Source organism: Haplochromis burtoni, unplaced genomic scaffold (genome assembly GCF_018398535.1).
Source record: "Haplochromis burtoni strain Fernald_Lab_line unplaced genomic scaffold, NCSU_Asbu1 Contig_1, whole genome shotgun sequence".
NCBI classification, from domain to species: Eukaryota; Metazoa; Chordata; class Actinopteri; order Cichliformes; family Cichlidae; genus Haplochromis; species Haplochromis burtoni.
Window position 1 is genome coordinate 3,836,808 of NW_024582362.1, and position 22,381 is coordinate 3,859,188.

At 40.6% G+C, this 22,381-nt stretch overlaps 1 protein-coding gene across 1 annotated transcript in view; it reads left to right on the forward strand.

Annotated features, from left to right (window-relative positions):
- Positions 1 to 19,155, forward strand: part of kcnb2b (potassium voltage-gated channel subfamily B member 2b) — a 92,060-nt gene extending 72,905 nt beyond the window's left edge. Inside the window, exon 3 of the mRNA XM_005912159.3 lies at positions 15,823 to 19,155. Coding sequence (XP_005912221.1) covers positions 15,823 to 17,805 — 1,983 coding nt within the window. The 3' untranslated portion in view covers positions 17,806 to 19,155. The remainder of the gene's footprint in view (positions 1 to 15,822) is intronic.
- Positions 19,156 to 22,381: the final 3,226 nt, after the last annotated feature.

Consider the following 22,381-nt stretch of genomic DNA (forward strand, 5'->3'; position numbering starts at 1 on the left):
TAGATAGATAGATAGATAGATAGATAGATAGATAGATAGATAGATAGATAGATAGATAGATAGATAGATAGATAGATAGATAGATAGATAGACTTGAAAAAAACCTCAGATTAAAGTTCACAGGTTAGTTGTGTTAGAAGTAGCCTGAACAGAGCTCATTTCTTGTGAGTACATTGTGTCTTTTCTGCCTGACTTTGTCTTGTCTCTTTTCTCTTAAAGACAAACAGTACTGTGGAGCCAATTTTATTAATTAAGGAAATAAATTCATGATCTTTCAGCGTGTGCACAATTTTAATAGGATTATATACAAGTCAAGGTTTAATTGTTTATTCGCTCTTTACAGGATTTTGGTATGAGCACAATATAACATTTATCCTTCCTCTTTGTCACTCCAGCATCATTATCACCCTCTTACTTGTTTCATTTTGTCTTGCTTGGGTAAATCCTGTATTCTGCTGTGGCTAAATAAGAGCATGCTTGTCACATAAAATTTAGCAAGGGTGCAGTAATAAAGGTTTCCTATTCATCATTACAGATTTATACCCAAAATTACTCTATTTAAGAATTTGTAGGCCGACATTTGAAAATAGTAAATACACCTGTCAATTTTTTGAAAGGCCAGGGAGTCATTCATGTGTTTGATGAATCCTATTTTCAATCATATGAAATCATATAAATGTGAGAAAGTAGCAACTCTTCAGCTAATGAGGTGCAACCTGCCTGTATTATGGTATAATGTTTTTGGTTTCTTTTATTATTTTAAACATTTCAGAATTTCAGTATTTTAGCGAGCAGTAACACATCGCTGCTCCGCTTTGCTCAGTTTAAAGATTTTTAAAGTGTTACAGCACTTAAGCCGGTTTGTTATTATGCTGCATGTATTATACTGTGGACGTCGAATTATGTTTGCACTATTAATACTGACAGCACTCTTCTAAACAGGGAGTTCAAAGGTCACTTTCATCCGCAGAGCTTGTGCTTTGCACATTCAGCGTGGCAAATTCTTGCCAGCGTGCTGGTTAAAAATGGCTCTTCCGCTTGAAGTGCAGCATTTCTTCTGACTAAACCGTTTCATGGCCCACATGTAGATTTTTTTATGCGTTTGGATTTGTGCATCTACAAGCCTCCTGGGGGCTGTTAACAATATTATCGTCTTCAAGTTTTTGCCTTTAATTTTTGCCTCTTCCTGCGTCTCCTCGTGTATCTTCAACCCTCTAATTCTCTCGTCTCTCATCGTAATCCCACACACTGGGCTGTAAAAACTGTGCTGTGGTGCACTTAACCTACAGTATGTACTGCAAAGGTACCATCAAAATATTCAGGATTCACCGTCTGTGTGGTCGTGCAACACCAGAAGTTCCCCTTTTTGTGCCTCCTCATCCTCCCGCAGGGGCTTGCAGTTTGGGTTTTTGAATCTGCATGAGCATTAACATCATTCTGTCTGTGTATGATTCAGAATAATTGTAATAGGATTTGAAGTCTATCTTTGGTAAGGATCTAAAGAGGCTGTAAGCAGTTACCTTTTCCCCCATGTGAGGAATAATAGAAAAACAATCTGGTAGGCGTCCAGCTTCTTTTGGCTGTGGGACTATTGTGGAAGCTTATCGTCTTACCGATTTGATAATCCCATACCTGTTCCAATGCAGCTGTGGCGATCAACTGATTTGACTGAACCATAAGCTGGATGGTCACACTGACTCATTTACTTCTGTACAAGTGACCTACACAGAATACACACAAAACTCTACACAGAAAAAGCTCTACTTCAAAAGTTAAGTAAAGTTCAAAGTTAAGTAAATGGACTGGTTCTTATATAGCACTTTTCTTCCTGCATTATGCAGCACACCTCACCAATCCTTCATTCTGTCTAACATTCAGACTCTGATCTGAGGTTATGTGGGGTTATCATCTTGCCCAAGGATATTTGGCATGCAGACTGGATAAGCCAGGGATCGAACCACCAACCTTACAATTAGTAGATCACACACAAGATTTTACTGTGAACATGTTGACAACTCAAAGCAGTACACTGTCTAAGTATATCCTCACAACTCAGATGGCTGTAAACTTTTATCTGTGCTAATAAATACAACATAAAATGTAATTAATTTATTCTAGCTTGGGACTTTTTGAATAACATCTGTTAAAAATTTGCTCTTTCTCTCTCCTACACTTTCATTGTTTCACTGCTCGCAGTCATCTGTGTGCGCCTGCATTTGTGTGTGTGTGTGTGTGTGTGTGTGTGTATGTGTGTGCGCGCGTGCGAGTGTGTCCTCATTTGGATTAATTAAAGGAAATCTCCCGTGAAGAGCGGGGGCGTCCCAATCTGGCTTTTCTCAAGGACAAGCAACTTATCAATAATACCCAGGCCTCCACCCCAACCTACGCTACCACCCACTCAGATGTACACACACTCATACTAACGCCATGGAAACAGTCACCCAGTGCCGCTCCCAAGCCTGGCGATCATCACTCTCATTTGCTGTGGAACAAAGGCTGGTAAACGTCTGACTGCTATTACAGCTCCCTTATCAGTGCCCCCTGCTTGTCTCAGCCATGAAGCTGAGCTCAATTGCTCAGTCATTCATACCACTGTTTTTTTCAATATCACATTTCTATTGTGGTCTGTTGGCTGTTCTTTTGTTGCTGACAACCACTGACTATGATCCAGTATGAGTCATTACCAAAGCAAACATCATGGGAAACTGCAAGGGAGAGAGCAGCATGTGTTGCTCTTCGTAAAAGGGGTTGCCCCGGCTTAGATAATTGCAGAAATCGCTCTAAGGTGTGTATTTGTGTACTCATATGTGCAGATGTAGGTTTGAGTTATAGACTTTCATTTGCAAAGCAAGACATCAAAGCACAAAATCTCCACTAATATTTCCATTATTTTCTTGTGAAAACAGCTACGTTACACACATGAGAACCACAGATCCCATTCACAAGTTTCTATGGTTACAGAGACAAGTGTCAATATGTTATTGACACCATGGTTGCTAAGCTTCTCTATTTCCCCAGAAGCAGACAGCAAAGTCAAGGTGTTATATGGTGACTGGGCCAAACTGAAATTATAGTATAAACCAGAACTTTGGTGAAAAGATCAACTAGGGCAGCAAAGGAGCGAAGATAAGTCAATGCAGAAGTTCATATAGTCACATAAGGCTGGCTCTGTCTTTAAATTTGGTGCACGGGAGTTAAGAGTAACAAGTAGATGCCAACTAGCCCAGTGGCTCCATACTAGGTGTCACCTCTGCAGATTCAACCCTTACTGTGATGTTGGTGCCGTCTGGAGCACTTTCTATGAAATCATCTGACAAATAATATCACCTGCTGCATGCTTAATTGTAAAAAAAAAAAAAAAAAAAAGGCGTGCCAGGGTTTTAATGATTAGAATTTTAGTGATATTTATGTGTTACACACGTATCTGTGTCTGTATGCAGTCAACAATCTGTCGTCTGATCTAAGGATGATCCCTTTGTGCTCCAAAAATGTTGCACCTCCCAGTTTAGAGGTCAGACAGATGGCCTCACACCTGACTCTAAAATACTTTTGTATACAGAGAAGTCATGGTGAACTCAACGACTGCAAGGTGTCCAGGTGTTTTACAGTCACGAGGTGTTGTTGTGGCAGGAAAACCCAAAGCAAAGCCGAAATCACCACCTTTCCACCTCGTTTACAGTTGGCAGGACGTGTTTGTGCCGATATGTCATGTTTGGTTTTCATCAAACATGGAGCTGTGCATTATGGCCAAGCATCTCCACTTTGGTCTCATTTGTCTTGAGGACATTGTTCCAAGTCAAGTCAAAGTTTATTTATATAGCACATTTAAAAGACTAGTGTGCATCAAAGTGCTTCACAATAAAACCGCAGTGCGGGCAGAACAAATAGTACAATTATACTTAAAATTGCATTTACATGGTGTAGTGCAGGCCGAATGAAAGTCAAACTAATTTGTTTCAAAAGTTAAACAAGTGTGTTTTGAAACGGGATTTGAACGATTGAATTGATTACGAAGTACGAATTTCAACTGGGAGATTACTCCAGAGTCTAGGGGCAGCGATGGTAAATGCACAGTCACCTCTGGTTTTTAAACAAGACCCTGGTTGCATTAGGGGCAGTTGGCTGGAGGATCTTAGTGCTCTCTTCGGGTTGTACGAATAGAGGAGATCAGTTAAGTAGCTAAGGGCCAGGTTATTTAGAATTTTAAAAGTTCAAGAAATCTTTTGATTTGTTCAGATGCAAACCTAATCCATGTTCTTTTTAGAGGCTTTCTCCTTGCAACCCTTTCAAACAAGCCATACTTGTTTAGTCTTTTTCTAATACTAATGTCATAAATTTTAACATTTAAGATGCTAACTGAGGCCTGTAGAGTCTGAGATGTAGCTCTTTGGTCTTTTTTTGTTCTTTGGCATTTTAGAGTCTGACCTTGAAGTGAATTTGCTGGGATGGTCACTCCGGCTGCCGTAAAGGTTTTCCACTGATTAATCATCTTTAGAATGATGGACTTAAAACGGTTTTGGAAATATCCATATAACCCTGCAGACTAGCAAACTGCCATAACGTCTGCTTTTATAGAGGTCCTGATGATCAGTTAATTAAGTGCATCTCATTATGAGCACCTGGCTGCTACTTACCCTCTTAATTTTCTATGGAAGCAGTAATGGTGTACTTAGTTTGTCACATACAGTTTCAGCATTTTGGCTTCAGTTTTGTCAAATATATCATGATTCAGTGTAATATGCCACGTGTTGCTATTGTTCCTCATTTTAACACCTGCTAAGGACCAGATGATTTTTTATTAAGAGTTGATACATAAAACAAGTATTCTGTAATTTCATCAAATTTCAAGCTTTTTTTAAATTAGTTTTTATTGGCTTTAGCGTTTGTTGCTCTTGCTGTCTGTTGTTTGAGTTTTTATTTACTTATTCACTTACTTGGCTGCTCTTGTGCCTGTCTTGTTTCCCCGTGTCAGCCTCACTCATGAATAAATTCATGCAAACATCATCAGGGTGCATCTCATTAGAAAGAAAACCCATGTTGTCAGTTGACTTGTGGTAAACAGAATTTGGTTTATATTTATTGCAGACTCCCAGCAGAAAGACAGAAAAAGACATTCCAAAAAATGAGGCAAAAATATAGGCTGTGTGCTGAGGCTCGCCTCCAGAATTGTTTTTTTGTGTGTGTGTGGTATATAAGTTAAGTTATATTTTAGTGCTGAAGACAAATGTGAATGCACTGGCCTGTCTTTGCAGGTGAAGCTGTGAAACAATAAGTCAACAAGGTAGAGTGAAGCAGTGTAGTTTTGCAGTGTCAGCGTATAACTTGAAAGAGACTTTGCAAGAGCAACAACTGCAATTGGCATAAAGTGCAGATCTGAAGCCAGTAGACACATACTAGTCCACATTTTGAAATGATGGTGTTTAGGTGGATGCTGATGTTGAGGGGAATATAAAAGAAGGGGAGTGCCACTTAGGGCTCAGCATTGTGCTTTCTTCTTTCTTCCTCCTTACACTTGATTGGGATTAGCTGGCTCCTCGGTGACCGCTAGACTTTCTGCAGTCCCATGTGAAAAACAGACACAAAGTGTGTGAAGGATGGAGAGGATAGCTATGGATTATCACAACTCGCTCTTTTGGCATTAAAATTAAGCTTGAAACTTTCTAACCCAACTCCAATGAACCTCCTTGCAGCAAAAAAGACAAAGCTGTAAAGATTTTCTCCTCCTTAATTCAGCTCATGATGGTGAAAAATCTCTCTCTTATGGGCAGAGTCACTCTTGAGTTGAGTAAAACAACAGCAAATGACCAGTGGACTAATAATCCCAGTTGTCAGGGTTCTTTCCAGTTTGAAATACCCTAAAAATGTCCTTAAAGCACCTCCACTTTAAACAAAAAGTTTCCCCCAAACTGCTAATGTTATCTATATATATATTGTTGGCATTCACCATAGCATTTGTACAGGCTGTCAGAATTTTTTGCTTTGAATTACAATGCGCCAAGTAACCTCTCCTTACCCTGAGATCTGTCTCTGTCAACCTGCTGCTCAAAGGGCTTCTGCAGAGCGCTCAGAATGGTAAAGAGGCTCAGCATCACAGAAAAAACTATGTTTAAGTCACAAAGCTGCTTTCTACTCGACTTGCGTTAGTAGTGCTCGGAGATATCTCCATGGTTACACAGTTTGACTCAGACAGCAGGGTGACGTGTAGTCATTGAGGATAACAGACAGAGGTACGAGAGGGAGAAGGAGGAGGGGGAGAGAAAGGGAGGGATTTTCTTTTTAACCCTCTCAGGCTCAAATTAAACTTTTTGTTGCTAATGCACAACCAAGTCCTGCAGTGGTACTTCTGAGTAAAAAAAACTCATAAAATATGTATGTGTATATATGTATAGTTTTTAACTGTTGCAAATCTGCAACGCCTGCCTTGAGAGGGTTAATAAGAGGGCGTTGTCTCTAAACCATAAGAGCTGGCTCAGTGTGACACTGTGCATCTTTTTAAGAGAGGTGGTGGCGTTGGCCAGTGTGCATATGCGTGTGGGAGGTGTGTGAAAGAGTGAGTTTTTGCTGCGAGGTTTTCCCAGTATTATCTGTGAAGGAGAAGCACCCGGGAGAGGTGACAGGAGAGAAAGCACCACACGCGCACACACTTATGCATCTTCTCCACCGCCGCCTCGCCTTTCCCTCCTCCCGCAGCCTCCACACTCCGATGGATGATGTTATCAGGAGACTCGGGGGGGAGAGGAAGATGGGAGCTTGTAAGAGATCCTTCCGTGTTGTTATCTGCATATATACAGGCAAGCTCCCCTGCAAGTTATTTGCAGCACTCAGCGCATCATGAATATTAACTGTTACATGGTCCAAGTGTTTGTTTCTGCTTCCTCCCTCTGGTCTATACCTCGAGGAAGTGTTGATTATGGTGCCTTGCCCTATGTGATTAACACACTGATCACTACACAGGCACAGGGGCTAGCACACTTAGCGGTAATTATACTTAGCCCTGCTGACTGCTCTCTCCAGCCTTGGCTCTGTAACCCCCTGAAGAGACAGAGCTGAGGGAAAGCAGGACACATGGCTGAACATTATTAAAAACGTAAGAAAGTAATCTGTTGTTGTTGTTGTTTTTTTCTTTAAAGAAAGAAAAACCGTCATATGCTCCTACAGATAAGATGAAAATTATGACGTATAAAGTAAATGTGTGTATGTGTGTTGTGGTAGGTACTGGCTTTATCTGTGGACTGCCTTCTGCTCTCTTCTCTCGGGGGGAGGATGTCAGAGGCACAGAGGTTAATAATGCTGTCATGCCATATGGGCCTAAGGCTTGTTCATCGTAGAAATGCACACACACAAAAAATTGCCATAGCAGCAACAAAGTAATGATAACAGGAGACAAAAGGCATAAAAACATGCAGACTTTCAGCTCTGCCTGTCTCGTAGCTCATGGCAAGTTCTTACATATTTTACGAGTAGTGGAATTAATTTTATAGGATTTTTCTCCTGATAGAAGTAGTATATTTTGTTTATTACTGCAGGTTTTAAAATTGTGAGGATTTGGCATAATTGCAAAAGTTGATTCTGCTATATTTGTAATTTCCACTGTGTAATAGGAAATACAACTTTATGTCAGCCTCACAGTCAGTACAGCCTGCACTTTGCCCGCCTTCTCGCTCTAGCTCTCTCTCTCTCCTTCGCTCTCTGTCTCTTTTTCTTCCTGACATTTGTCTTGTGAAAGTCATGGGCCGTGTTTGGCTGCAAAGTGGCTAAGAGGGCAGCAGTGTTGGACTGATTACAGAGGAAGGACAGAGAGAGCCAGACGAAAAGTCCAAGAAAGATTGGTGTGATTTTGAAGTTTGCCAGAACTGAGAAAGCTGAAAGCGTTGATCTCTCTAAGACATTGACCTGAAACTCAGTTTGTTCTTTACGTTAAAGTCTTTGTGGTGCTTTCTGCATGTCTTTCCTCGCTGCCCTTCCTGGGAGGCCCGGTCTCTGCGGGAAACACTTTTGCAGCCAACTATTAATTTGCCAAACTGCTGAGTCGACGACCAAAATAGCACCACGCTATGGGACATCTTTTTTTAATGGACTCGTGAAGCATTGTTCAAGTGCAATCATATCTCTCCTAAAGACTGTACTGGACGTAGAGATCAGATAACTTAGGTAGATGACTGTGTTACAGGATGGAATATGCGTTAGGGATCTATTTCAGTCAGCAGATAGCGCAAGGATGCTATCAGAGCTTTGAATAAATCCATCTCAGGCCCTAACTGAAGAGTTACAAAGTTTCTCTCAAAGTTGGGAGAGAAACATGACCTAGCTGTCCTAGCTGACTCATGATGTCTCATGATCTTAAGGTGGTGCTACTGTAAGTGTGCAAATGTATTTAGTGGCAGCTCACTCATAAATGTTGAATTTTACCTGAGTGCTGTGCTGCATTGTGACCTAGTGAAGGTACATCGGTCAGCTTTGCTGTAATAGGCTTCCCTGTTTACTTATTAATAAAATATAATGTTTATTAACTCAGTATTAACTTGATAGCATTAGTTGAAAATGACATTTCATTGTCAAAAGCACAAGCTACATGTTAGCATTCTCAGTTAATTAATTTAGCATCTACAGCAGTAACCTATCAGTACTTTACAATGATGCCAACAGTAAATAATTTTCTAACCATAGAAATTTCGATCATTGAAAACATCTTGATTTTTTAGCAGAGTCAGAGAAAGTCTGTTATATCCGCAGTGTGGAAAAATCATCTTTTGGCCTAAAGTTGAAAGTAGGCTGCACTTACCATTAGCCAAATGCTATGCTCTCTCCTCTGGGGAAAGCAATCCACAAATCATCCATCCCATCAGAACTGTATGCTGCCAAGCTAATCAAATTGAGCATAACATTAGTTCAGGCACCCCTCGAAGTCAGGCTCATCTGCAATCCCAGTAGAGCAGCTGAAACCACATAAGCTGATGGCTCAGATACCCGTCTACAAGTCTAATTGGCTGTCTCATATAGGACAAACTTTTTATGCTGCTTCAGCTCTCCTATACTTGCAGCACAAGTGCAAGCTGCTCTGCAACCCACCTTCACTTTTTACATTGTATTTGGTTTAGTTAATGTCACTGAGGTCATGGAAGGACAAGAAGGTCCCAGAAGAGAGCCATGCTGGCGAATATAAATTACAGCAGACTGAAATGCAGTGAAATACAGTGATCATGACTGAATTTGTCTTATCATTGTTGGTATGCTTTTGAGATAGTTTGGCATTGCAAAGCAGTGATTCAAACTCGTGTCAGTTGGAGATTTTGCACACCTGAGTTACATGCAGGCCTATTTTCTGCTCTGTTTATGCACTGCATTAGGGTTCAGAGATAATAAAACAGCCACGCTCATATTGGAAAATTTATGGCGGCCTACTTTTTTGCTCGTGAATCATTAAAGAAGTGATTTATAAAAGAATTGGACCTATAAGCAGAATCAATAATGGCACTGGTTTCAGTGAAAGCTTATCAATATCCATCCCTCTGCATATCCATGCCTCCGGAGTGCAACACGGCAACAAGATGACTCTGGTGCACTTCTCTCTTATTGCTGTTGTTTAATTGAATTAGTAAAAGTCTTAATGAGCTTCGCCTAATGTGTCGTTTGAACAAACACCAAAGGAGGAATTGTCAGCACATTGTGTCAGCTAATGCGTGAATTTCTATGTATGATCTTTCAAACTGCTAATCATGGGCATGTCACTCAGTCCAAATTGCCTCTAAGCTGTAATCGAGCACCACATGCTGACACACCATAACTGTGTTGCCTTTTCTGTGCAGGCATGTTTGTGCGCCTATTGGATGAATGTACTCTATAAATATTTCATACTAGCCCACTTCCCTCCCTGCTTCATCAAAAAAGGGAAAAAAGAAAGAAACACACAAACAAATATCCCTCTGGTATAAATAAAGCCTGGACAGAAGTGAAAGGGCTTTGAGGGGGAGTGTGAAAAGCTTGCGCAGAAGAGTGTGTTTTACAAGACGAAAGCAGGAAACAGTGAAGTTTAGCAAAGAGATCAGACACTGCAGCCAGAGGGTTTTAGTGGGTCTTTCAATATTTTTTCACCTGTCATATTTTGCCTAAAAGTTAACTTAAAAAGTTGGGTAACAAAACGTGCAGATGGCCTACAAGCAGATGAGTCCTGGTTATTGATTAAGGTTTCTTCTCATACACTGTCAGGCCCACTTGAGCATTATTTGTGCTGCTGAATGAACCCAGCACAGTTTCAACATAAACACTGGCTGGAACCTTCTGGTTTCTTCGTGCTGCATGCCTCCAGCAAGGATAATATGAAGGTGACAGCGAGTTCTGCATCCCCTGTTGATGTTGCCGTGCTTTGCAAAATAATCAACAAGATAAAATGTTTACATGCAGAGATCGTCTCTCACACTGATTGTAAGACACCTCACTGAGATTGACCCTGAAGACGTGACTTAAATCACAACGTGACTTCTGGCGAAAGCTCCCGAGCACAGTTGGGGCACATAATATATTCTAGCTGACTGATAACAAATTAAATTGTAAGTGACACAGAGCGGTGATACTGCATTATGCTTAGACACATTGGTCATATCCACTGCAATTATTGACTGCACTTTGAGCTGTCAAAAGTTTATGAATAGCTCAGTAGATTTCAGAAAATAATAATTATTCATTATCACGCATCCAACTCTGGAGTCTCTAAAAACTGTAGACCAGACGGACACTGAACTGGTTTATTTTTCTCATTTTGTTGCAAATTGTAAAAAAGCAGTTTTGGACACATGAAGTATTGTACCAGTTTCAAGAAATTCATTTGGATCAGATTCATCGTTTTTTTTTTTTGTCCCCAGTGCTTTATGAACTTGGTAATTTTTTCTGCAGACTAATGGCTTTAGAATTGAGGCTGAAATCGTAATGGCTGGGCAGTTCTCCAAACCTCTCTGAACCTCGGAGGATCTACGGAACAAAACATTTGATGGCCAACAAATATCACCATCTCTTTCTGTTTCTCTCTTGCTCTCCCTTTCTTGGTGAATGCCTTGGAAACTGGCCATAGTAAAGGCACTCAACCAGACAGAATGGTGTAGGAAGGGTGGGGACCCCCCCTGCTTTGCTGCTGATTTATATTTGGTCTCTCTAAGGGTGTGTGTATTTAAGTAATATTCCAGCTATGTGTCTTATCATGTTTGTTCACTGCTTCCATTAATTGTTGTCAATTGCTAATTAGCAGAATTTATGCACAAAGGGGATTATACCTACATCCTGCATGTGCATCTAATAATGAGAATAATAGCGCAGTGGGCACGTGTAAACTTAATAAAGTAATTCATTACGTTAGCAAAGTAGACTTTGCACAAAGCCAAGTTGTCATGTGCCATCCAACATCTTATGGGGTCATAACACTCGAAGAGATACAGACCAAGAAGATTAAATACCACACAACTCCTGAAATCAATCCACATTACCATAGCCATAATCATCTGGATTGATTCTGCAGCAAAAAATTATCATACCTGAGGAAAGGCTCAATTTGTCAAGCGCAAATTGATGAACCAAGTGGGGGAGGTTTGGCCAGTGGGGACTTGTGGGGTGGATCTTAGTCCATAAGAGCTTCGGGCAGGGTTATCAATAGGTTCTTGCTGGACTTGGCTCAGTGTCCATAATTTGATGTGTACACAATCAATAGCCTCCACCTAGCTGGCAGGTGGGCCACTGGTGTGGTGCAGAATATTTTTCATCCTCACAAGAGCTTTCCCCTCTCAAAGTCAGGAACGATGCGAATGCAGGCAGAGGAGGTGACGCAATAAAAGGGACGTAGTTGTGCAATCATGAGCTGCCACTGATGACAGGACACTTATAGAAGAGTTAGTGCCTCTATTGACGACCTCTTGAGGAGGATGTAGAAAGGTGATTCTTGCAATTTCAGGAGAAGTGGTTGAGATGACAGATGGCTGAAGATAAAGCTCAAGAGAGGCACAGAAAAGTGACTCAAGAGGGCTCTTAATGCCATGACTCCTGCATGTTTTCTCCTCTGGATCAACTTCACTCCCCATTCTCTGTCCACCCAGGATATCTTCAATTACTTTTAAGGATCTGCGGAATTAAATCATGAGGAGAGTGTGTTTGCTAAAGAGCATTTGCTTATTTTAGGTTTTTTTGGTGACAGTACCTGTTCCAAATGTAACCTCTTGACATCGTCATCTGATTGTTGGGTTTTTCTCTGTGTTGTTGTCGGGTCTTTACCTTACAAAATAAAGTGCCTTCATGTGACTGTTGGGATTTGACACTTTATAAAAACTATTGCACTGAATTGATCTGAACCACCTTCTGCTCAGTTGTTATGCATTCTCTGCTACATGTGGAGCCAACAGTGCTACAGTTGGAGCTGCTTTGTTGTGAAAAACCACATGACGGCTTCATGTTTCAATTATCCCAAACATCTTTTTATGTATTAACTTTTCATATAAGGAAATAGTTTATCTCCAAATACCAGGAAAACTGTGATAGTCCTACCATGTATCGGTTGAGCTCCAAAAGTAAGACATGACACTCAGAACTTTATTTTGTTAGTCGTCTCCCTCATTGTAAATCTCAAAGTGAACCAGCTTCCCAGTGCAGTCGTGCTAAGCTGTCTGTTTTGTTTTTTCCCGTGGGTGATCTGCTAAAAATGCTTAAATGTATGAAAGCAAGACAGCTACCAAGAGCAATGCACATTAGGTGATCCAAGATGAGCACACCTCATGGGCGTGAGCTCATCACATAACATACTAACCAAAATAATGCAATGTAAAAATGCAGGTATTATTCAAATGTTTCTTTCTGGGAGCAACATGACAACTCAGATCAAAGGGAGAGAGCTCAAGGAAAATCGATGTTGTGACATCAGGCCAAACTCCTCTCCTGTGAAGTGATTGACTCTATGAGGTTTTAAAGAATAGGCAAATCTTCTCTGCATACATCTGAAAGTCCATGTGATGCACATTACAACAAAAGTCTGCCGTACAGACCCACTCGTGTGTACGATTTGGCCTGATTGTGCTCTTATTATTCAGAGCACAATAAGCTGTCTGCTACTATAGAGCCAGTGGAGAGGGAGTACAGCAGCCCGATTGGTCACATGCAGCTAAAGTATGTCAAACACCAGCTAATCATCTCCATGCATTGACCGCCTGTCTAAGCCAATCAGGAGCAGCAAATATATTTTGATAGATGAGTATAAAATTTATGTATATAATAAAGTTATAATTACCAGTAGTTTGATATTTAACTTTCTTAATTGCTTTTAAATGAAATTGCTTCATTTTAACACAACAAGCATTCACCGTTTTGCCAAGGTTCGTGCAGGCACATCGGTCAGTGGTGGAATTGACAGATAGTTTAATCTCAGTTATCTAACAGTTCAGAGAGAAGCTCCACAGATTAGAAAGTGGCCGCATCTGTGAAAAATCTTCTTTCACTTCCTGTGTCTGTTAGCCTTCGTCCTCACAGTCACGTCTAGGTTACTGTGCTTTCTTTTTTTTATTTTGTTCTTTGTTTTTTAATCCACCACTCACGACATTTGATGCTATACTTAATGCAACCGCGGATGCAAATCATGAGAAAAGAGGAGTCCAAGTAATTGATCTTCTTAACTACTCCCACTCAATAATAGTAGGTTAATGCAAGCCACCTCAGCGCTTCTTATCCCCGAGCTTACACGGCATTTACTGAACACAGGTTGCTTGGGTGTGTGAAAGTGAGACAGCGGGGCTATGGGTCAATGAAAACATTAATCAGTTTGTCTCTGTCTGTGTGTTTGTGTCCGTGCCCGCATGTCCATTCTTTCAGCTGTTCATAGTGTAGCTTTTGAAGTGTGGAACAGCAGAAGATTAACTGTGTCCTCTGAGGCAGTTAATGTAAAATCTAAATAAAGAATCGACCTCTGAAGAATGACTTACCTCTTGCCTGCATGTCAGTAAATCTTATTTACATATACTCCGCTCCATACTGTACCACATCAGAAAATCATCTGTGTAAGACACAGTATACCCCCAAAATTATTATCTCGTGCTCTTATCTGCTCTTCTACCTTGTTGCTGTTCAGAAACAAGAGTACAAGCAAAGGTCTTCCGATCAAATTGTTTGGCAGCAGGGAGTGAGCCTGAAATGCACTTGCCAAAAAGTTGAGGGGTATGGAAGCAATCTGCGTCCTTACTATGACTCCACAGCTCAGTGCCAAGCTTGCCCTGAGTTGCCTCACTTAGCTGCTAATAGGTTTAACCTAATCAGTACCAGCATTCATTTAGCGATAACACTTCCTCTGCTGAGCCAGGACACCACCTTCTTTATTCTGCTTTATGATTCCATTTTTCCTCTGCATTAGTAGAAGAGATCCTGCTTCATTTAAAAACAGCAACAACAAAAAAAAATGCATTTATATATGTTTGCTTCAGGAAATGCCACTAGCCTTCTGACCACTTTTTCCAGCTTGTCATTGTTAGCCACAGGCTAATGGATGGACTACAGAAGTGGTTGACCCCTAACCACTGCAAGAAAGAAAAAAAAAGTATTGCCAATATGTAATATTTGCTAAATTAATGAAGTCTCTGCGGAGATACTGTGAGCGTCTCCAGACTACACATTGTAAATTTATGTAAGATCATCAATGTGTTCTGCAACTTAATGTGATTTGTGATTAGTATTCAGCGTGCCTTGTTTTCCTATTTGACTGAGTCGCTTCAATCTCTCTTCATTACATTTTAATAGGCTTTATATTGCTCGAGTCACAGAGGGCTTTGCACAAAAGAATGCTAATTTTTCACGTCCTGGATTTCAGTCGATGTTGTGATGCAGGGTTGCACCGAGTGTAGTGCAGAGATGCTTCACCTGTGTGGGAAGAGACGCTCAGCTGAGCAGAGTTGAACTGGAGAGGAATAAAAAGAGGACATCAGCTAACCCCAGCAGCATTGTAAAGAGTTTTATGTGTAGTTGCAGCGCAAGAGGGAAGATATTCAGCTCATCACGTAACATAATGTCTTCGCCATATATAGATGACACACTTGTTTTATAAATATTCAATCATAGTCAGTGCATCTAAGGCCAGATTTAATCAATCAGTTTCTATAAATCCTCATCGAGATAAAGAGCTGCAGCTAAAACTCAGCTTTATGCTGTGCTGACCTCATGGCATTATACAAGATTATTATTATACCCATCCCCTCACTGTTCAAATGAGCATACGGGAAACAACATTTTCACTGTATGTTTCATAAGAAGAAACAATATTTGTAAAGCTTTGTGCATTTTTTAAAGTGAAAGTAATGAATGAAAGGGGAAGTTTTAGACATTTGCCAACAGATGGCGCCAAAATCCTTTTATTCTTTCATGTGGTGTAGATGGGACTACACACACACACACACACACACACATACACTCACGTGCGCGCTCACAGTTATTATCTAAACAGATTTCTGCCCTACTTACTACCCTTATTTAAATGACTTCTCAGTCAGTAAGCTCCGCAATGCTTCATTCATTTAATCACTCATTGGTTCCTTGTGTCATTTTCCATTATCTTGCTGACCTATCCTTATGTAATACTCTAGCATATTCTATATTCTTTATATGGATAATGGAGCTCTGATATTCATGAGCACGCCCACAGTGCCTTTGAACCAAAGACAGACCCTCCATTAGATTCATATCATATAGTGGAGACCTTTATTTATACATCTTTTAAAATCCTTAATGCAAATCAGGCAGCCCTGATTATTCAGAGTGTGTCCTCTACCAGTGTTAAACTAATACTTTCTTCATTTCTGTCTCTCTTTTCAGATTCTAGCCATCATATCAATACTGTTTATCGTCCTCTCCACCATCGCACTTTCCCTCAACACTTTACCAGAGCTTCAGCACAAAGATGAGTTTGGCCATTTCAATGATAACCCCAACCTGGCCCATGTGGAGGCCGTGTGTATTGCCTGGTTCACCATGGAGTACCTCCTTCGCTTCCTGTCTTCTCCGAATAAGTGGAAATTCTTCAAAGGCCCACTTAATGTTATTGACTTGCTGGCCATTTTGCCCTACTATGTCACCATATTCCTAACAGAGTCGAATAGGAGTGTGCTGCAGTTCCAAAATGTGCGTCGTGTGGTGCAGATATTCAGAATCATGAGAATACTGAGGATCCTGAAGTTGGCCAGGCACTCCACGGGGCTCCAGTCTTTAGGATTTACTTTGAGAAGGAGCTACAATGAACTGGGGCTACTTATCTTATTTCTTGCCATGGGCATCATGATATTTTCCAGCTTGGTCTTCTTTGCTGAAAAAGATGAAGATGCCACCAAATTCACCAGTATTCCTGCCTCATTCTGGTGGGCCACCATTACAATGACTACAGTGGGCTACGGTGACATTTACCCACAGACGTTGCTTGGAAAGATTGTCGGTGGACTGTGTTGCATTGCAGGTGTACTTGTCATTGCCCTACCAATCCCCATCATTGTAAACAACTTCTCTGAGTTCTACAAAGAGCAGAAGAGGCAGGAGAAAGCCATCAAGAGAAGGGAGGCTCTGGAGAGAGCCAGAAGGAATGGTAGCATTGTGTCAATGAACCTAAAAGATGCCTTTGCTCGTAGTATGGAACTGATAGATGTAGCGGTAGATAAAGGAGAAAACAAGACGCCTCTTGAGAACCATCTGTCGCCTAGCCGCTGGGGCAGCCATACCAGGCATGCCTCTTCTGAAACCCATCTGAAATCACCTGACAAAAGAAACCCAGAGTTTCTACCCGAAAGTTCTCCCCATCACATAACCATCACCACAACTGGAAGTCCACAGCGGACAAGCAGGACCCCACAGCACCTTAGTGCTCAAACACTGGAGGAGATGTATAGTCAAATAACCAAGTCACAGTCCTTCAGCAATCTCAACACTACAAGCTCCATGAGCACTCTGAGCACAACTATGACTGCCCCGGCATCACCGAAGAAATCCCAGAGCCCTGAATTTGCATTAAAAGAGGAGGTGGGGATGGAGATGAAGGAAGTCCAGCCCTCCTTGCCAGAAAACTTTGGAAGCTGTTCAGCTGGCATCGAAAAACAGAGCTCAAACTCAGGCGAGGAGGATGCTAGATCATGTCATATCAGACACCCCAGGGCCCCGCCACCTCTGAATCTTAGCTTACTGAGGCCCAGTGATGACCAGAGGTTTCTTAAAGATGGTCTCTATGAGTCTGTCAACCCAAGTGATGGATCAGAGCTCTACATAGACGAAGGGGAAAGCTTTAACAGTGCTGTGGAGAATATCCAGGGCTCTCCAAGACGGATTAATCCTCTAAAAATAAAAGGGTTGAAGGTCAATTACACAAAGACCTCTGCTGAAGGCCCTCTGACACCACCCAGTACTACTTCTCCTGGAGACATCAGCTCCAGCATCCTGGAAGATGAGTCTCCAGTGGGAGAGACATCACCACTCATCCCTAGTTCAGAGGGGCTTCTTCCAGTCACAATGGAAGACGTCTGCCCTCTGGCCCCTAAGAGGCTGGTGGTGGACACCCCACCAGGGGATGAAGATTCACAATCCACAGAGAATCATGAGGAGAAGCACCTGATGGAGGTGGCGGGAGCAGCGGTTGCACCATTGTCACCCAAGACAGCAGCACAAAATAGCACCCAAGGTGTGGTTGGGGCAGGTGAGGAGGTTAAGCCTGACAGCAACCAAAGTGGACACAAAGTAGAGAACCACATGTTTACATCCGATATCCACCTGATACCCGGGGATGGCAGCCTCTCTCCAACATGTGAAACCAGCATGTGAATGTAAGGGACATTTGAGGGACAACAGACCTAGTACAACCTCAGCCTGAAGTTTGGGAGAGCAGGGAGGAAAGTCAAGGGTGCAGCGGTGGCGAAAGATCTTTTTGCATGGCATGACAAGTCTCTTATACTTGTGTTGTTGTTGAATTGCAGAAAAAGAAACTGCAGTGCTTTGTGCAGATCCTGGAAAAACAGTGGGCTCAAAGAGGACACTTTTGAGAAACAGAGAATTCATCAAATCACGTACACGCAGGTCCTCCAGATGTACATAACGTCTCCTTTTCTAGCAAAAGAAGGAAATGCACAGAGGAACTGTAAAAGCATGCTTTTTTTTTAAAAATCAAAGGACAGATATTTTACGGTGCTTAGTTTGCTGAAAGCGCTCCACTGTAAATACTAGGACATCTAAGGCAATGACAATGCACAAGATGGCAAGGGAAGACAGTCACTGAGGGTACTAATATTTGTAATGTGAAAAAGAAGGGGTAGGGGTTTGGATAGACAGCCCTCAGATTGGGTGTTGCATCGTAGCGACCTATAAAAAAAAGAAACATATCATTACCTTTTGTGGCAATGCAAAGTGTTCTCATGATGGCCCTGTTTCTTTGTTTTGTTTCGTTTATGTTTTGTTTGGTTGGTTTTTTTCTCGTGAATAACAGATGAAACTGTAACGTTGAGATTAATATATTTGTTTTTCATAGAAGCTGTTGAACTTTCAGTTTGAGCATCTTTGAATTCATGAATGTGGGAAAGAAAGATAAAAACACCTTGAATTCTCTCTAAAAAAAAAAAAAAAAAACCACCAAAAAAAAACACCTGTAGTTGCCAAGTATTTATCAAACCAGTAAGAAGATGAACTATCAGACACTAAAGCTACTGACAATATTTATCACGAGATTTAAGATGCTCCTCGTTCAGCCTTTTGATTCCATCCAAATCAGAGGAAATGATCTTATTTACTCTCTAACATCAATTATATAAATAAATATATCTATCTATCTAAAAGTAGTTTTAAGAATGAAACGTGATAAGTAGGGCTAGATTGGTTGTAGGAAAAGTCTACAATATGTAGGTGAGACTCCATTTAAAAAAACAAAAAAAAGAGGTAAGACTTATTATTCACCAAGGTAGATTTGGTCATTAACACAGATATATGCGTTACGCTATCATTATCTATTTTGGCTTTTTAAAAGGGGTAGATTACAACAACAAAAAATGACAGTATTCCTTCTGATATCAATGGACCAAATCAAGCACACTGGCAAGCTTTCTTCTATCTCGAATGCATTATAACATATATGGTAATAACATGTATTTTGACAGTAGGTATGCTTTTGGAGTTTTGTTTTTTTTTTCATTATAGTTTGTTTACCTGCATTGTGTTCATTGGCCCATCCTCAGCAGCCTCATGTCAATGTTGACCTTTGTTCCATACTACTGCAACTTTACCCAATCCTGCTGATAAGTTTAAGGCATTTTTTTGTATATCTGTGGTGTCTCGGACTGTAATTTATCGTGTTTTATTGTGAACAATTTTCAGTCAAACTTAAACCCAAAGGATTTTTTTTCTCTCGTCGTCTCTCTTGCTTTTGTTTTACACTGACTGAAAATATGTCTGTTCTACGTTGCCTTTGATTCCAATTTATTGCTGGAATATTTGTTTATTTCTTTCGGCGTGACACATGTCGGCGTAGACTAGCGAGGAGTTTGTGAAAGCCACACAAACCGGAATGGCAGTGATAGGAAGGAACGTGGGTGAACTATTTTGTTGTTTTCTTTCTTGTTATCATTCTTTTTCGCTAATCATATTTTGGTTGTTTGTTTGTTTTACTGAAAGGTGTGGAATGTGCAATATCGCATACTGCAATCTATGCAGGCCAAGAATTGTGGCACTTTATTTTATGTCTATGGGAATTTGTAAGTGTACAGGCAAAATTTACTTGTATTTTTCAGGTGTTATATCTTTAATATGAGGCAAAAAGAGTATTACGACTACTAGGATCTCACAAACAATGCAAATGAGAATCTGACTTTTACTTTTTCGTATTGCGTGACTGGCATAATGCTGTTGAGCACCTTAAAGCCAGGTATTAATGGACCTCAAATTTGATTATCTGTCGGAATAAGAATCCAAATTGACCACCAGGGCCTTTTATACTCCTGTTAGATTTACATAAAAAAAATCTAGCAAATGTGTGGAAGATATTAACATTATCTAATTTTAATGGCCACAAACAAACAATTTTCTGTTTTTTGTGAATTATCGTGGAGAATGAGTCTATTTTTTCTAAACCAAAATGGAGCACGACCACAATTTCCTGCCATATGGTGGTTGAAATGATGCGTGCCTTTTCATAACACGGCTGTTTATGAGAAGGTAGCGAGTCATTTTGCTTTGTTCATATAGCACTGTACAGAAAAAAAAATTCTAATTTTATAGGAAAAATCAGGTCTTTATGTAATAGAAACAAGTAATGATATTGAGTTCTCAGGTTTTCTATAACTCTCTGATGTTCTGATTGGATAGATTATCTGTTTTGTTTTGTTTTTCTTGAACAGCTAATGTCAGCTAGCTGCTTCTGTACTTTTTGAGAAGTGTTGTTGTCAAAATCCACTTCGATGTCTTGGCTTCCAGAACAGGGAGCTGCAATATTTCTCCCTTCTTCTGAGTAATGTGTGTACCACATTCAGTATCCACTCCCATCAGTCTTCGGAGAGGCAGGAAGAAGTACAAACAAAGGGATGGGCATCTGACCATTAAGGGAGGCAAAGAGGGAGCGCAGCTACAGCCAGGAAGAGATCCCTGCTGTCTCTGAGCTGATCCATCTGATTATTTCCCATGCTGACACCAGTGAGTGCGCCGGGCCCTCCGGCTTCAGAAGCTCTAACCCCATGGCATGCCCTCAGGAATAGCTACGAGTGGGTAAAAACAAGGCGAGGACAAGAAAAGAAATGGTTCTCCCAAATGGTTACATTGTGTCAGTTGTGGTCCATATTTTCTTTCTTTTGTCTGTGTACATACGATTTGCCCAAAGTAGCATATTCTGACTCAGTGTTCAGAGATTCATGTGAGACCTCATGGAGTTACCTTTGTGATATTACCGATCCCTCATCAGAAACTCAGATTCTTTGGTATTCTCTGAAGTAAAATGCGGAGTCAGCGGTGGTCTTCGTTTGAACTTTCATCTCTTTTTTTTCTTTATAATAAAGGGAGGTTAGATCGTAACCTTCTTGTTTGTAAGCTTGTACTTTTTTTCTGTACTCCAATTAATCCTTCATCCCTTGTTTGTAGTAATCATGTCTCTGTGTTAGCCTCGAGTAATCTTTCATTTTGACAGATAGGGTAGAGAAACAAGGGATTTGGATTGATCAGCTGTATCCCCTCCGGATAAAGTTTGTGTGGATACTGCAGCTAATTCTGTGAACTGACAGCAAAAAGGACTGTGCTCTGTCTTACTGTCTCATGATGGCGTATTCATCTGTGATGCTGTACAGAGTGGAAACGTCGTGTCTTTACCCTCTCTGAGAGAATGGGTATTGTCCGTGTCACTCATACCTGCTTACCTTGCTCCTTAAAATGCAAACAGCATCATTGTTTGTCCTTATATCTCTGTATATTCTGCCTCCTCCATTGTTTTTTTCTGTTCAGCTTTGAGAGAGCATTATCATCAAGACACATCCTGACCTACAGACTGTTTCTGTACAAAGCAACATCTTTGTATGCATGTAGTAGTCTGAACAATTATGTGACCACAGAACACTTTGTTATGGTATGTATGTCAACATTTGTGTAGAGCATTGTTCCTCATTACGTCTATTAGCATATGCAGAATAACAAATAAATGTATAACTCCTGCGTTTGTGTGTTTGGTGTTCCCTGCTCTGCATGTGAGATGATGATTGTAGGCCAGGAAAGTAAAAAAGAGGGGGAAAAAAGTTCGAATCAGGACACGAATTAAAATAATATGTTGCATTTGCTGCAAGAAAGCAAAGTTGTTTTCCATATACAGAAGTGTGGACAACTCAGCAGTTTGGCTGGTTGATAAATGATTTATTACAGAACGGAAATGCGTTTCGTTCGATGCAATTAATGTAAGTGTGCATTTCCAGGCATGTTCCAATGCAACTAAACAACATTTACAGTGTGTTTAGAGGGAAATGCATTCTCTGTCCAATAATAATTTGCAATGTAAAAACCAGTTAAGCCCAAATAAGGCTCGTGGTGTGGTGGCAGAGGCATTCACATAGTTTCTTCGCTTCTAGTGTGGCAACAATTTTACTTAGTTTTATATTTTTTTCTGTCTTTAACTTTATCTTTATGGTCATTTCTGGTTAGTTTAGGAATAAAATTATTTGGTCAGGTTAAATAGTTACACTTTAGGTTTCTGTTAGGTTTAGGGGAAAAGGTCATTTCTGATAAAAACATACTTACAGTGTTAACTGCATGTGAAGGTTCTCATTCAATTCAATTTTATTTATATAGCACCAAATATAGCACCTTAAAGTGCTTTACATTTTAAGGTAAAGACCCTGCAATGATACAGAGAAAATCCTAACAAGCATATGACCCCCTGTGA